General features: G+C 42.9%; 1 protein-coding gene across 1 annotated transcript in view; it reads right to left on the minus strand.

Moving 5' to 3' along the window:
- Nucleotides 1-1302: 1302 nt before the first annotated feature.
- Nucleotides 1303-17472, minus strand: part of ARHGAP32 (Rho GTPase activating protein 32) — a 130381-nt gene continuing 114211 nt past the window's right edge. The window contains exons 15-21 of the mRNA XM_070952202.1: nucleotides 15757-15896; nucleotides 11949-12150; nucleotides 11553-11698; nucleotides 9218-9292; nucleotides 7113-7991; nucleotides 5359-6320; nucleotides 1303-4039 (exon numbers count right to left, since the gene is read on the minus strand). Coding sequence (XP_070808303.1) covers nucleotides 1826-4039; nucleotides 5359-6320; nucleotides 7113-7991; nucleotides 9218-9292; nucleotides 11553-11698; nucleotides 11949-12150; nucleotides 15757-15896 — 4618 coding nt within the window. The 3' untranslated portion in view covers nucleotides 1303-1825. The remainder of the gene's footprint in view (nucleotides 4040-5358; nucleotides 6321-7112; nucleotides 7992-9217; nucleotides 9293-11552; nucleotides 11699-11948; nucleotides 12151-15756; nucleotides 15897-17472) is intronic.

A 17472-nucleotide genomic window follows, 5' to 3' on the forward strand; every position in this document is an offset into this window, starting at 1 on the left:
ACACAGATGCTTCCCACGGGCCTCATTCTAGCGTTAACATTGTTGTGGTGACCTCAAAGCAGCAGCACTTTATTCCTGGGATAGACTCCGGCCACTTTGGAAAACCTTAGCACGGACATGTTGTTTGAGCTAACCTAAGGCAGCATGAAAACCCCAAGGTCCCTCTGCGCTCCAGTTGTGACAAGGACACTAAGGATGAACAGCTGTGCCTATTTATAACTTCTCCAGAAAAGGAAATTCAATGCGGCATCCTCTTTCAACAGGCATCTTAAAATAAAAATGTAAAAAGTGAGAGCCAGTTGCATACCCACAGGGCATCTACTGCACACAGGTCTCCTTTTACAGTGTGGGGCAGCATGGGACTTGGGAGCTCTCCCCCCCACAACAGGCACACTTCTTGCCAGACCACCAATTTTCCACCACCTGCTACCAATATCACACTGGCTGGGACTGCTGGAAGTTGTAGAGTCCAAGTAAGTACTAAACACCCATCGCTATCCTATAAACACTACACGACAGGTGCCAGTGTACTGTGGCCTGTTTTACTGACCCTCCCATCAAACCAACTGGAATTTTCCTACATCTGTAGTATCTTTCCCCAGTTCTATGATGATGAGCTTATCAGGATCAGCTGATCGGCAGCACCAACTGAGCAATCAGAAAGAAATATGGAATTGTTTTTCTAGACTCTAGACCACTGCTGGGTTAGGCTAGGCACAAAGCTACTCAATAACGACGTTGAAATAAATTTCCAGTGCTAAAATGATGAAACACATCACGATTCTTTTGTATCCGTGACGGAGGGGAGGGGACCCAGCATTGCGTTTTTCAATGGCTCTCACTCAGGAGAAAGATCCCTGGATATTTTGTTGCTCAGAAGCTTTTGCAAGATACGCCACTTGCTATGGAAAAGATGTTCGGGAAGTTTATTCCCTTTATGAGATAATAGAGGCAGCGCCTCTTGGCCTGGCAAAGCTCCAATTAGAACGTATGAATGGTTTTCTCTCCCCGCCCTCCTCTCACTTCTCAAATATTTCGTGAAGCAGCTTATTACAAATTTCTTCATGGGGAAATAAGACCAGGTGACATACCTGAGACCTCACCACCTTCTTACTGATACCAGCCGCCCAATATGTGACTGGCTTGCAGCTTGACAAATAGGGAAAGCAAAATTTAGGGTGGAAAAAAGTTATATGTTATAGTGGTGGTATAACTAAAGGGAGAAGAACACACGATGCAAAATCTTTTTTTTTTCCCCTAGAGTTTGAGGCATAAAACCTGAAAGGACCCAAGTTAAAATATTGACTAAAGCTTGGCATTCCGTAAAACTTCCTCTAAATGAGCACAGACAAGGGACTTTTGCCTGGAGAAGAAATGTCTGTGTTAGCCTACCAATACGTACATCATGCGTGTGGCTTTAAAGGACAGGGACCGCTAAAGGAAACGCCATGAGTTGAAATCTATGGAAACTGAGAATCATTCACAGTGCGACCCGTCTCTCTCTTCATCCTTAATGCTGCTCTTCCTGGAGACCGGTTGCGTCTTCAAGTTTAATATATATATATATAAAAAAAGCCTGTGTGATTGTTGCAAGCTACATTTTAAACGATGGGATAAAACTATACATTTAGTGTTTTGTTTTTTTGTTTTTTAAAAAAGTCCCTATAAGCGGCATGAGGACTGGACAGAGCAGAAACTCAACAGGGGCTAATGGAAGGAGTTGGTTTTGGGTGTTCGTGTGCATGTTTGTGCATCATTGAAAAAATAAACCAGTCCACTGTCCAGCAGAGGCTGCTAACACTCTATCCCTTCGGGCCCCCCGAGCTCACTCTGCGTGGACTTCTGTCTCTGGCCTCTGAAGGCAAAGCTCAGACGGTAGGAACGCTCCTTGGCCCAAAGCTGTGGCATAAGTCCTACTATGTGGATGAGGAAAAGAAGGCGCAACTCCCCCTCCTCCAGAGTATCCCCCTCTTTGGTGCTGAGGCATGGTATGGTAATCATCCAAATTATCATACTGGGATACCACAGTCGTCGTACTTTGGCGTTTGCCAAGGGTTTGGTATGGGTACAGGAGACCCGCATCCCGCGGTGTGCTCTCAGAGTGCTGGAAGCGGAGGCTATGGCTCCGTTCCGGCTTAGGCGGTGGGCCCGGAGGCTGCCCGTAGTGCTCGCTCTCTTTATAGCAGTCTCTGGAGTGTTTTTCAGCTGGAGCAGCCGGGTGTCTCGACCGAGCCCGTTCTCCGTCCTCGGCCAGCTTCACCTCTTTGTGGTTCAGTCTCAACACGTCATGGTTAGCTGGGATGTATTTTCCACCCGAGTGCTGATATGTCAAGGATTCCATGGGTTCCGACAGGTGGCCCTTTGGTCGGTAATCAGGGTAGGGAGGGGTGTTTTTAGCATCCGACATCTGCCTGTGAGCCGCTTCATGTGCAAGGTGCATTCTGTGCTCAATGGAATTACAACCGACTTCGGGCGGTTTTCTGCTCCTCAGACTGCTTTGTTTCTGAGGGAGCATAGGTTTCTCCGACTGTCCGTTCCCATAACCACCGCGGTAATGGGCTCTGTCGATGTCTGGTTCCGGCTGGGGCCCGTAGTAGCGTTCCTCTCCCTCGTTTAGGTATCTCCCTTCTTTCCCATCAGCAACAGTGAGGAGTCCAGTTTTCCCAGGATCCGATTTGCTGCGCAAGTGAACAACATCTGTGGCCCGTACCTCCTCTTGCAGCAAAGGGGCTATGTTGTCATACTGGGACATGACCGGCCCCTTGACTTTCTGACGGGCACGGCTCTCTCGGCGGATGGACTGCATGCAGTATTTTTCCATATCTTCCAAGTCCCAGGAGACATACATGGGTTTGACGTCAGAGGCAGGTGGCACATCCCTGCTGATGAAACTATGCTCTTTGCCTGCTAGGTGCCCAGGAAGACCTCCCCGAGAGTAGGGTGGTAAACCAGGACAGCGGTAGAGGTTCTTGGTCGGTAACTTGGAGTAGGATGGAAAATCTTTGCCTGGGAGAGGATGGAACTGCCTCAACCTCACTGTACCGTAAGGATCCAAGTCGTAAAATCCACCCTCGCCTGCGGTATAACAAGAAACACTGGAGGAACTTGAGTAAGGGCTGTATCGGTAATGAACCCGGCCGTTCTCAAAATAAGGTTGCAATTGAGTGACGTGATAATCTCCATGGGGCTGATATGGCTTGTACTGGAGGACGGGTCTAGGGCAGTAAAGAGGATCATCATCAGGGGGCACCTCAGTGCGGGAGATGGGAACCGATCGGATGGCAGAGGGAGTGGACACGTGCAGAGAATGCACCCTCCGGATGGTGGGGTAGGGTGGGGCTTCCTCCGCACAACTGCTGCTCCTCATTGTTGGGCTTAGGGAAGACAGGTATTCGATCCGACTGCGTGGCTTGGCATAATGAACATACGCACTCTTTCCTTGACTGGTGAACGCATTATATCGGGACCCCAAGGAAGGGGGGGTCTCCGACAGAGAAGGGTAGCCCGGATGCTGCTCAGACTTGCTGTGAAAAAGGTGGGGCTGGCTATTTTCAGCCCTGTATTGATGAGCCGATGAGGGTTTGGGATGTGCTGGAGGCTCCGGCGTGCTTTCTGACTTGGAGGGAAGGAAATAGGCCGACGGAAGGGATGCTTGTTTAGATAGGGCAGGGGTTGCCAACACATCCTCCGCTGACAGTGGCAATGAGGAAGAAGCCATAAAAGCATGGAAATTGGCAGGGTTTATCGTGTCGGCGCTGTTGGAATGCATGGCGGCTGCAAGTTTGCTCTCCATTGTCCTCACAGGCGGTACCGGAGGCATGAAAGGGTACGACGATTGAGCTGGGACAGATTCGGACCTCATCTGTAAAGGTGGAGCCCTGGTATTTTCTCGGGGTTTCTCCAAGTGTCCCTGGTGAAACAGAGCCACTGGGGTGGCTGACGTGCACTGGATTGTAGCGCTGGCTTCCACATCCAAGACGGGAGCTGGCTCGGCTGTTCTAGGCTCCAGCAATTTGTCTGCAGTTGTCTCTCCTTGTACCTAGTAGAAGAAAGCACAAAGGTTAGAAATTATAAATCCCAAAACTGTTGCGGAGATGAATACAGGCTTCACTTGCAAACCAAACTAGTTTTTTTTTTTTTAAACTAGCAACTCAAGAGAGATTTTGCAGGGGGAAAAAAGTACAACGTTTTGATGGCAGGTGATTTATTCTCAGCCAAGACATCGATCAACTTTTCATTTGCATCACTTCAACGGGAAATGTAATTAAAGACGTAGTCAAGCCATTTCGAAGAATTAATATTTCAAATTTGGGGTGACCTTATAAAAATGTAGGCTTTTTCAAGTCTTCAGCTGCTACTTATTGCCCATATTTAATAAATTTAATAAAACTCAAACTCAAACATATATAATATTTTCCATGCCTATAGGTGGCAGAATTTTAAAATCTGAATCTTTAGCACTGTTTACACATCCTTCATTAATTATGTGGTATGCATTAATTTACTACCGTCATGTCATTAAAGAAAATGGGGCCAAATAAGCAATGGGTTGATTTAATGCAAAGCAGGTCCCTGCTGAAAACAACAATAGTTGCAATAGTTGCTTATGAACCATCTTACTGTAGCTAGCCAATATGTGTCGGAATAGCACCACCTACTGCTACACTTAGTTTAGTGCTACAGGTTGTTATGACAACCCTAAACTTCATCCAATGGAAACTGAAATGTTCCATGACTATTCCTAGAACACCTCGGTCACAGCATCTTGCTAACAATCATTTTCTTAGGAGAAAATCGGCAACCAAAATCTCAAATGTTCCATTTTCTCTTATTGCTGGTTGAGGACCGTAATAAAAGTTTTATTCATTCATTCTCCCGAGATTAACTAAAAAAAACCCTGGGGAAAAAGTTCATGCACCTATGCTCGCCTTAAGGAACGTGGGCAGAAGAAAAATAATTAATTAAAATAGAAAAGGGAAGCCAGGTAAAAATCAAGTAAATTGAGGTGGGGAGATTGGAGTAGAGTAGAGGTGGGTTTTTTTGGATATAAATTTTCCCTGAGTTATAATGTACAGAAAGAGAGGGCAGAGAAAATGGAGCATGGCCGAGGTGGTGCAGTGGTTAGACTGCAGTTCTGCAGGCTACTTCAGCTGACTGCTAGCTGCAGTTCGGTAGTTCAAATCTCACCGCCTCAAGGTTGACTCAGCCTTCCATCCTTCCGAGGTCATTAAAATGAGGACCCAGACTGTTGGGGGCAAGAGGCTGACTCTGTAAACCGCTTAGAGAGGTCTGTAAAAAGCCCTGTGAAGCAGAATATAAATCTAAGCGCTCTTGCTATTGCGCCTACTTAAGTTTTACCTGACTGAAGCCTCCTGAAGGTTTCTTGGGAGGAGTCTGCCCCACGGCTGGCTGGTCCCCTGGTCTCATGGGTGGAACTTGGTGGCTTCCTGCAGGAAGAGCTGCTTCCCCCCATGTAATGTTGCTGGTGACTGTAGAAGGCTGAGGTGGGACGTTCGGTCTGGACATGCCAGAATTAGGTTTGGCAGCTTCTGGGTGGTTCTTCATGACGCAGGCCAGATCTGCGGGGACGCTTTTCTCCCCAGGAGGGACTGAAGGAAAGGGAAGTCTGTCCTCCACTTTACAGATAGGAAGATGAATCTTGGTGGCCTGGATTGGGTTCTTATCCAAAGGAACACCAGCATGGAGTGGAGGACTTTCTAGTGGTATCTCCGCTGTAGATGGCTCGGCCTGAACGGTTCGTCCAGGACAGGAATGAAGATGACTCTGATCCTCCGAGGCAAAAGTTTGAGTAAGGAGATGTGTGTCTCCAACTGTACATGGATAGAAGTGGGAGTGGTCCCAGCCCATGTTAGTACCACCGTGAAGGTCTCCTGCCATGTTATTAGAGAAAGTGGAGTGGTCCCGATGTTCAGACGTGACAAGGTGGAGATGGCTGTCGCCTTCAGACGTGCCACTGCTTTGGGGCCCCTGAACTACTGGCAAGCCGCTTCTTTGAAGATCCCCAACCATCTGAAAACTGAGCGGGTTCTCTGGCAGAGCAGCATAGAATTGGAGCCTTTCCGAAGCAGAGCCAGGATATGGGTGGAATTTTTCTAGAGTTCCTCCACTCTCGCTTTTCCCGCAGTTGTTACAGTCTGAATAAATATCTGGTTTCTTCTGGGACTGAACTGAAGCTTGTTGGGCAGATTCGGCCAGGGCAAGAGCCAGGATGCGGGCGGCATTTTTCGGAGGTGGAGGAGGGACAACAGAAACAGAATTGACTGGAGCAGAATCCTGGGGGGTGGCAAGGGCAACGGCTCCTAGTGGGAAGAAGAGTAGAAACAAAACAAAACAAAAACAAAAAGAGAATGGTTTACTACTTTATCCCGTTAAAAGGAGAGTGAGCAATTCCTATAGATCATTATAAAAAAAATAAGTTTTTTTTTTAAAAAAAAAAAATAGTCCAACATTTCACAGTGGCAACTCCTTGGCGTGACAAAGTGCGTCTTCTCTCATGCATGCAAAAACAGGGATAGCAGTTCGGTGTGAAAAAGCGCCAAGAGATTGTCTACAAGTTCCTGTTGCGGTCCTAAAGACTAAGCGGCAGGCAGTGCAGAAAGAAAATGCCAGATCGTTGGATGGGACTTAATCACAGGTTACTTTTGGCCAGAAAAAAAGGTCTCTTCTTCGAGTGCAGCCCAATTTATTTATTTCTATGGTTAGTTACAAAAATATACAGTTTTATCAGGAAGCATTCTGATCGGAAGAGATCGTCTCGTGTTATGAAAAAAGTACAAAGAGACAGGGCTATATAAAATATTCACAGGGTTGTGGGGTGTTGTGTGTGTGTGTGTGTGTGTGTGTGTGTGTGTGTGTGTGTGTGTGTGTGTGATACAAGGAGGCTGCAGAGAAGCTTAGGTTCTTTCACTATCAGGACCCAAGCAGCATCTATAGGCTCTGGAAGACACATACTTTGTTATTATTATTATTATTATTATTTATTACTATTATCATTATTACCAGTGTTTCCCCCTCTTTTTAAAGGCGTGCAGAGAAGCGAGAGCTTGGCGGCTTGTGAACTTAAAGAAAAAATGGAGGAAAACACACTGTACCTGGCTGTGTCAGTCCAGAAGGTACAGGCTTACTCTGGCCGCTGCTGAGTGTAAGTGGTTCCACCTCTTCTTGAAGCTCTGCTTTCTTGGTATCTCCTGGGTTCTGGAGTTCCTGCTGGTGTTCTTCACCATGCCTACTTTCATTGCTTCTCAAAGGTGATACCATGAGCTGGGAAAGGGACATGCTTGATGCTTCGTTGCTGTCAACGTTTTTTTTAGCCCAATCCAAAGGGCCAACGCTTTCTGACACTCCTCCGGTAACCACATCTGGCATTCGGCTGGGGACGGCATAAGGAACGGGCTCCAATGCAGAGAGTGGTGGAGACTTGATTGGCTTTTGGATCGACTTGGGGGAATAGGCACAGGTGAGCTTCTCGGAGAAAGACAGGAGTTTTGGTGGTCTCTCTTCAGGTAGGCTCAGATCCAGGGTGAAGAAGGGACTTGGGTTTTTTTCTTGGTAAGGAGAAACTGGTTCCGAGCTGGTGGCACTATGAGTATGAGACTGGCTGCCTGAGTCTAGCTCTTTCTTAAAGAGGTTTGGCTTATCCTTGTTGTAGTCCATGGACTCCAACAGGGATGTGCTGCTGTCGAGACACTCGGATTCTGCTTTGGGTGGGCTGCACTGAAAAGACATCGGGTCGAAATCCAAGCTAGCCACCCCAATCTCCGGCGGGCTCAGGTCGACGTCCTCTGCCGACCTGGGAGAAATGAGGGCAGGGACCTGCAGATGTCCCTCGTCGCCGTCACTTTCTTGGTCCTGGGGTAGATTGTCGTAAGAATTGCAGCGATTCATGTTGCCCAACAATTCCCCGTTAAAAGAAACTGATAAAGCATCGCTGCTCGATCTTGGTCTTCGGGGCCGAAACAGTTTAGACTCACCTGGCAAAAAAAAAAAAAAAGAGGAAAGACGGTCATTAGTACTTTGCCCACTTACGTAAAGGCTCCCCTTCTGTAAAATGATCAGTTGCTCTTTGGTTTTCTGTAAACAATACAGGAATATATTTTCTTCCGAGTCTTTGTAGTTTGGTGAAGGGTTTTGTTGTTGTTCTTTTGGAGCTTACTTTATTGATTAGCCCTTGGGCCATATCAAAGGGCAGAGTTCCAGACACAAGTTATTACTAAAAGCTGATGAAAACAATTTAAAACAGAATTGGAATAAAATATGATTTAAAATGAAATCGGAATAAAACACAGCTTAAAATGAAATTGGAATAAAATACGATAATTTAATATAGAGATAAATAAAATATGATAAAATTATATTTGGGTGTCACCCTTACAATCTACCCCAATCAGTCTGATGTATGCCGATCTCAACCGAACCATTTTGCTTAAGTACTGTGCTGTGTTAAAATGTTATTTTCAGATTCTGGCCACACATACGGTAAATTTGTCTTGATATGGGGACTTTGTAGTTAGAATACAGGATGTTCTTGAGCTTGTTTGGAGGTTCTAGCAGGGGAGCGCAGCTATCATATACCCTTGACCGAAGATCGGTACATTCCTTCTATCTGGAATGGTCGTCCTCTTCCACCAAGTGCGCAGCTTCGGGAGGGACGCACATGGAGCGGTGAGGGAGGAAGGGGACACCCGCCTAGCCAGCCAGATCAGCCGAATCAACCCTGGCGATCAATGGGGTGACAGATGTCGCAGCCAGATCGCCCTCACATCCTTATTAATGGAAATGTAAATATATATATGTTTATAAATTCAATAAAATTTCTTTAAAAAAAAAAAAGAATACAGGATGTTCTTAAACTCTGGTCCCAGATGTTTATGCACCTCCCCTCATCCATATTAATGTCTCCACAGTTTTGTTTTTCCTGCTAGGACTAGGAAATAAGAAAGAACCTTTCAAGATTTTTGTGCATATTATTTCATGGAAAGATTCTTTTTTTCTCTCCAAAATTGTACCAAAAAAAAGTGGTGATAAAAAGTGACTTATTAAGGAGTAAAAAGCATAAGTTTCTTCACCTAATGCAGACACAAACAAGCCTCCTGAGACCTTTGCCTCCTAATTCTTTATAGATAGAATATTTACTAAAGTATGCATTTGCTGTCTCTAGAAGAAGCTCTTAGGAAAATACAAATAAAAGCCAACTTGCCATCTATTGCATGCAAAGATGAAAGAGACTCTTCGCTCTTGGCGGAGCGCAGGGTTCCACTGTCTCCTCTTCCTCCTGATCAGTCAGAAACAAAACAACGGAATATATTTAAAATATGACCATACATCCCCCAGAGTGTTCTGACCTAGGCTTCCTTAGGAATTAAATAGCACAAACTTAGTCCCGGCAAACCTTTAATTCATACGGCTGTGAACTATTGTCATTCCTAGTCTGAACGGCTTCTCAAACAGTCTTGCAGGAGAGTTTTACAAACACCCACCTTATCTTACTTGGAATGCTGCCAGAGAACTAATTGCCAAACACAAGGTAAGGCCAAACTTAGCAGAGTCAAACGGAACTTTTCCATAGCTTTTACCGACCAGATGAACTGATTGCTTCCTGCAAAAGCTCACGTCCCGTTCGCTTCTCTTTTATGTCTTATGGGAGGGGCCAATCATCTCCAAGCCTTACTCCCAAATCGACCCTGTTTCCTTAATTGTTCCTGCCTCCTGGCATCTCTGCACAAGTGCACACTGGGAACAGGCTCACGCTGTTCTTCTGCCTTGCTGATGTCAGACTCCAGAGACTCCGGAGGCAGCAAAGAACTACCAGATGGCCTTGACCCCCTCTCTGCCTCCAACTCAGAGCCATCATCTGAGCCTTCCCCAGACTCCAGGACTGGTACACGTTCCTCCCCAACCTCCTCACTGTCCGAATCTGCTGCCAGCTCTGCTGGCGGGCCACAACACAGAGATGAACATTTATTTGTCTAATACAGTGCTTCTCAACCATAGCAACTTGAAGATGGGTGGATTTCAACTCCCAGAATTCCCTAGCCAGCTATGTTATGCCATGCTGCCTGGAGAATTCTGGGAGTTGAAGTCCACTCATCTTCAAAGGTGCTTTTTCAGGAGGCAACTGGACTTTCTTGCTTTTTCTTTCCATTCCCCACCATCCAATCAGAGCAGAAGAAGCTTCTTGGATGAGAAGTGAAACGTCTTCAAAGGAAAAAAACAAGAAAGCCCAGTTGCCTCCTAAAAAAAAGCACCTTTGGGACAACCATGACCTGGAAGACTGAGAATCACTACAGACTTTTAGCTATGCAATTTAGGATGAACGCCCTTTGAATGGTGTGGGAGTAGGAATGGATTTCCAGAGGGAAAAATTGCAGACTACACGAACCAGAATCACCACTCAGGTGACCCTGAGGACACAGATAAACCTACAGGTGCTTCAGCGACCCTCAAAAAGGATGCAAATGACCAGCTGTCTGCAAAGAGTATAAATCCTTCCATTTCCTGTCAGAGCTGAAGAAGCTTCTTGGATGAGAAGCGAAACGTCTTCAAAGAAAAAACAAGAAAGTCCAGTTGCCTCCTGAAAAAGCACCTTTGGGACAACCATGACCTGGATGATGACTGAGAATCGCTACAGGCTGTCACTCATCTTCAAGTTGCCACAGTTGAGAAACACTGGACTAAAAGAACATGTCAAGTTCTTTACCGAGCTGAATTTTTAGCCTTTAAAACATTCGCTATATGAATCAGATGAAGCAGAAACTGGTCAAAGGTTTTGCAAGAGCCTAGTGGACTGACCATGAATATATAACAAAGTATGTTTTCAGTTCTACAGGAGTGCTCCTGAGCATACGAAGGATGTTTTAGCTATGCGTGCTAAGAAATTAGAGCAATGTCCTCGTGTATAAATGCCTCTTTGGAACCAGAAGAATTCAGGCATTTCTCAATTACATTCAGAGCAGAGCATGCTGTGATTTATTTTGAAATAAATTAACATTAATTTAATTAATGTTAGGGTTAACATAACTGCACAGAGGGTCACTGGTTGCCTTTTCCCCTCCTTGGAAGAGCTTTATAGCTCCCGCTGCCTTAAGAAAGTTCAAAACATTCTTAAAGATCCATCTCTTCCTGGGCACCCTTTTTTCTTTTCTTTTTTTAACTATTACCATCTGTCAGACGGTACAGGATAATAAAAAACAAGAACAAATAGATTGAAAAATGGCTTCTATCCCAGGGCAGTAACTATATTGAATTCTACTGTATAGTGCAATATTAATGCAATATCAGGGGTTTTCAATTCAATTGTATAGAAAGTGAAGGATGCATGTTTGTGTTTTATTTTTATAGTTATAATGTACATTGAAGATGGCATTTAATTTCGTTGTACGAGGTGCAATGACAATAAAGTAAACTAAAACTAAAACTGAACTAAATAATTAATACTAAAAAAAAAAAAAAAAACAATGCATGTGGAGTAAACCAGAAGCATCTAAGGTTAGCTCTGCAACACCTTGCTGTCATGGATACAGGGGCGCCCTTACCTGCCAGAGCGATCGCCTTCATTTCGGATGGCTCGCTTGGGTTGCGCTGTAGTTTCCGTTTGGAAAGAGAGGATGATTTTCCCAGGTTGAAGAAGGAGCGCCAGCTGCCAACGGGGGATTTTTTCATCTTACTGGGAGGCCTCTTTCTACAGCAAGAAAAGATTTGGCGTTGAGGAAGTGATTGAATGCACCGTGGTGGCCCCGAAAGCAACATCAGCAATTCACACGGAGAAGCTATAAGCCCACAGCCTTTTATATAGGCCAGCAGCATTTATAGACGTGCGAATGAGAGGGAATGAAGAATATTTCGATTTCAAAACTGTTCCAACGTAACCATGGAAAACCTAAGTGTGGGACAACACAATTAGACAGAGACAGACAGACAGATCCTCCTACCTTTCAGAGGGGAAGTCTATGATGGTATGGAACTTCCCCTGCAAAGCAGCAGGTCCTTCACCGACTTCGATGTACTTGCTGTCTGTCAGGGCTGGGGAATTTATTTGAGCCTGAGTCCTTGCCTGGGCCTCCTCTAAGGTAAGCAGCTTTGTGGAGGGGGAGGACACCAGCAAAGATTTAGGTCGTGACAAGGAACTGTGACCTGCCACAGAAACAGAAGGCAAAGCGGAGAGAGAACGATGTGAGTTACGAGAGCCCTCGAAGAAAGAGATTCCTGAAATTGTATCTACAGACCAGTGGTGGGTTGCCCCCGGTTCAGACCGGTTTGCAAGAACCGGTAGTAAAACCGATGGGAGGCTCCGCTGTCATCAGGAAGTTTCTGCGCATGCGCGCGGTCCCGTTGCGAACCGGTAGTAAAGGTAAGCAGAACCAACCCCTGCTATAGACCCCTCACATCCTGGACATAAATTGTTTCAACTTCTACCCACAGCACACCAGAACAACAAGACACAAGGACTGTTTTTTCCCCCGAACGCCATCACTCTGCTTAACAATTAATTCCCACAACCCTGTCAAATAATTTACTAAGACTGTATTACTATTATTCTTCACTTCCTTACTAGAACTTATCTCTTTCCACTTATTACTATAACCATGTTTCTTGTATCTTTCAATATATATTGTTTTTATTTGTTTCCTAGTACGATTTGATAGCTTATTTGTAACCTTGACTATCACTAAGTGTTGTATTTTTTTATTCTCGATGAATGTATTTTATTCTCCTTATGTACACTGAGAGCATATACACCAAAGACAAATTCCTTGTGTGTCCAATCACACTTGGCCAATAAAGAATTCAATTCAATTCAATTCAATTCAATTCAATTCAATTCAATTCAATTCAATTCTATTCTATTCTATTCTATTCTATTCTATTCTATTCTATTCTATTCTATTCTATTCTATTCTATTCTATTCTATTCCATTCCATTCCATTCCATTCCATTCCATTCCATTCCATTCCATTCCATTCCATTCCATTCCATTCCATTCCAAATAGAGATATCACGGCCCAACATTTCCTTTATCACAGGACTTAAGCAGGGAATCTTCAAAACACATTATGCTTTTACCAAGAAAAGTCTGGCAAGGAAAAAATAAAGTTTGGGTTTAACATAGTGGACATTCCATCGGATTATTTTTCCTTCCCTTCACTACATGATAGGACTTGGGACTCAATTTTGGTTCCCAATTTTCTTTACTTCTATAATTTTTTTTTTTTTTAATTTGGAACAACATTTTTATTCAAGTTTAAGCTTATGAAATTGTGTTAAAATATAGTTAATTTATACAGCTTAGTACCAAACATTTTTTTTTGGGGGGGGGGTTGAAGAACAAAACCAAAACATGACTTTAGGATATGACTTGTTATGCACTTGAATTTGAGTTATATTGCATAGAATATTCTATAGTTTAGGATGAAGTTTGTTTAACGTATGATTCACCAAATTGTATAAACACTGTACCTCTGATGGAGATAGAGATTGTATATATATTTTCTTTTTATTTTGGAAAATTCAATAAAGTATTTAAAAAAAAAAATTTTTTTTACCTCTATAAATACTTGAAAAGGAATCTCTTTTCCCACATAATGGCCTTCACAAGCTCTTTCATTAGTATAAAATGTTTTGCAAAATGCTATTCCTCCATCCCCCCAAAAAAGTTGGTGAATTTTACTCCCAATTTAAATTCAAGAAAATATTGCTTTAAGATTGTGTGTAGCTTTTAACGCTTAAATATTACTGACTACCTTCTAGCAGAGATACTGCTAAACCCAGTGAGTTCAAAAACAATTTCATTAAAAAAAAACAACTCACAGGAGAAATTCCACCACATTTAGCACTTTTTTACATTTTGAAGACAGTAATTAACAAGTCAAGAGATAGCATCAAACAAGCAGACACTACTTCTTAATGGCAACTGTGCTGAAAAGGTTGGGAATATACATCAGGCCAATCCACAAAAACTCTGTTATGTTTTGCCTTAGTATGTTGTGTGAATTCAACCATTGTGACTTTTAAGCCATTGTTAACGACTTAATGCGTTGTGGAAACCCACCCAATTATATGTCCTTAGGGTTCGTTTTTTTTAAAGTAATGGGTTTTTTTTAAAAAAAGGAACAATATGTAAATTCAGCATTTGTCTGCTTGACAGGGAAGACAGGCATGGTTTAACACCAACTGAGTTCGTTTTCCACTGATGTGCTAAACTGTTTGTTGAATTTCTTATAAACAAAACTTTGCCAGAATGGTGACAGTCAGGGAAATGTTTGCTGAAGTCTGAGGCTACTGCTGTCACTCAAACTGAAACAGATAATTTCACTCCATTCTTTTCCCCCAACTTGAGGTGGGGGGGGGGGGCATATTTTGTCTATGGAGATTCTCAGTCATCCAGGTCAGGTTGTCCCAAAGATGCTTTTTCTGGTTTTTCTTTGAAAATGTTTTGCTTCAAAATAGAGATAATATAAGAATAATTTTGGACACTTTAGAGTATTATGAAGCACATCCTGAAAAACAGATGGCTTTGGTATTTTTGGACGCACAAAAAGCTTTTGATAATGTTAATTGGCGATTTATGATACTCCAAATGGAAAAGATGGGCTTTGGTAGGAAATTTATACAGGCAATTGAAGCTATTTATTTTAAACAGACGGCAAAAGTAATGATACATGGAGAACTGACTGATCCTATTGAAATAGAAAAAGGCACTAGACAAGGATGCCCGCTGCCCCCATTGTTGTTTATAATGACGTTAGAAGTTTTAAATAGACGCATCAGAGAAGAAAAAGAGATAAAAGGCATGAAAATCCAAAAAGAAGAATATAAACTTCAAACCTTTGCAGATGATTTGGTTTTGATCATTGAAGAACCATTAACAACAATAAATAAGTTGATAGAAACTGTTGGAGAATTTGGGAAAGTAGCTGGCTTGAAAATTAATAAAGATAAAATGAAGATAATGACTAGAAATATGTTGAAAAAGCAAAAAGAAGAACTGATGGAGGTTTCAAAAATGCAGGTTACAAACAAAGTAAAATATTTGGGGATATATTTAACACCAAGGTATAGTGCACTTAAAGAAAATAACTATAATAAGCTTAAACAACAGATAGGGCAAGACTTGGTGAAATGGGGTAATTTGCAGTTATCTTTGATTGGTAGGATCTCAACTATCAAGATGAATATTCTACCTAGAATTATGTACCTATTTCAGGCAATTCCTATCAAGTTGGGTAAGGAATTTTTCGTAGATTTAAATAAAATGATACTGAAATATATTTGGCAAGGAAAAAAAGGTGAGAATAAAACTAAAACCGAAAATGTTTTGCTTCTTATCCAAGAAGCTTATTCATCTAGAGCTGAAGAAGCTTCTTGGATGAGAAGTAAAACGTCTTCAAAGAAAAACCAGAAAGTCCAGTTGCCTCTTGAAAAAAGCACCTTTGGGATATTTTACGCTTGGGATGGTGGAACGAAAGCTTGGTACAAAGCCTTGAATAGCAAAATGCTTTTAGAATGGACGCTCCACAGTTACCCAACTGTTAACAGAGGGACCATTTTCCATGATGGACATCTGTGGCAGGACACTCGCTAAGCTTCATTAGCCTCCAATGAATGTGAGGTAGGTGGTTGTTTATTAAGCTGCATTTCTCCATTTGGTCAGCCAAGCAGAAAAATGAAAACTTTTGACACTGCTCTCCCTATGCTTTTCAATGTTTGTTTTAGTTTGTTTCTGACATACATACCTGCACTCTCTCGAATGACAGAGCTGAGTTTAGAGCTGAAAAGGACGTCCACGTGATTGAGAATGAATTCCACAACCACTGATTGGATTCGTACTTCCATAAAAGCTGCTGTTCCACTGAAGCAAGCAGATTCTATCTGTTTTGATCTGGGGAAAAGAACGCAAGCGTTACCCAGCGCTCCAGCCAGCACTAACAGTTCCTGGTGGACACAGACAAGTCAACTGAATGCCTTCCCTTTTTCACAGGAACAAATATTTGCACAGTGGTCGTGGTGTGAAGTCAACACACACAGTGCTACCAAGACAGATACAGATTAACAGAGGTGGAAGGGACCTTGTAGGTCATCTAGTCCAACCCCCTGCCCAAGCAGACCGTACACCATTTTTGACAGATGGTAGTCCAGTCTCTTCTTGAAAGCCTCCAGTGATGAAGTTCCCACAACATCTGAAGGCAACTTCTGTTCCATCGGCTGATTGCTCTCACTGTCAGAAAATTCCTCCTTATTTCCAGGTTGAATCTCTCCTTGATCAGTTTCCATCCACTATCCCTTGTCTGGCCTTCAGGTGCCTTGGAAAACAGATTGACCCCTTCCTCTCTGTGGCAGCCCCTCAAATATTGGAAGACTGCTCTCATGTCTCCCCGGTCCTTCTCTTCACTAGACTAGACCTACCCAGTTCCTGCAACTGTTCATCATATGTTTTAGCCTCCAGTCTCCTAATCATCCTGGTGGCTCTTCCCTGCACTCTTTCTAGAGTCTCAACATCTTTTTTATAGTGTTGTGACCAAAACTGGATGCAGTACGGTTGACATAAGTTGACAGCTTGGGTATTCTCTCTTCCATAATATAATGCAGAGCAGTTACCGCATATGGACTTTGCATCTGTGAATAGGAAGAATCTTTCACCTCTTTCTTGCAAAAGAGGGGTTCATAATTTCTCTGTGAGAATTTATTATTATTATTATTATCTGTGGCAGTTTTCCCTAACAGGGAATAAAGCTTAGTCTATCTCTCAGCTAATTCCTGGCATGAGCCAAGCTTCTTTCTAGTAAAAACAAGTAAAGCTTACTTTGGTTCTAAGTAAGGATATAAACTGCCTGCTGTTTCTTCACAAATCAATCATTTTACCTCGTTGGGACCAATTTCCCCAGTGAATGTTTTCCTTTTTTTTTTTTTTCATTAAAAAAAACTGACAAAAAGTAAAATATTATATGCCACTTCTCACACTATAGAAAAACACTTTCATTTTCAAAAGGCTTTTTAAACATAAAAATGTGCTGGTAGAAGTTTTCTAACAAATGTTATTAAAAGGTATAAACTGTCATGAGTTACAGCTCAGTTCAACAGATATGATTTAATCTCCTTATATAATAAAAGCCAGAGGCATTCTGAAAAAATAGGGCTATCCGGTGGCTTCTGCCCTTTGCGATTGTGGTGACATGCAGACAACAACACATATGTATGCCTGCCTTTTGTGTGCTGATCAGCATATATGTGAGAACCTCGTAGAATGCAATTAATGTTGCTAGTTTTTGGCCAAGTTCTGTTTAACTTGTACACATTTTAATCTTATATTTTATAGTTTATGGCTCAAATAGGCCTGAGCCTAAGCCATTCGGGTCATGCTTAAGAAACAATGTAGGCATCCAGACTGCTAAAGGTAAAGGTTCCCCTCGCACATGCGTGCTAGTTGTTCCTAACTTTAGGAGGCGGTGCTCATCTCC

Source organism: Pituophis catenifer, unplaced genomic scaffold (genome assembly GCF_029215685.1).
Source record: "Pituophis catenifer annectens isolate HBS135680 unplaced genomic scaffold, rPitCat1.0.hap2 SCAF_12, whole genome shotgun sequence".
Taxonomy (NCBI): domain Eukaryota; kingdom Metazoa; phylum Chordata; class Lepidosauria; order Squamata; family Colubridae; genus Pituophis; species Pituophis catenifer.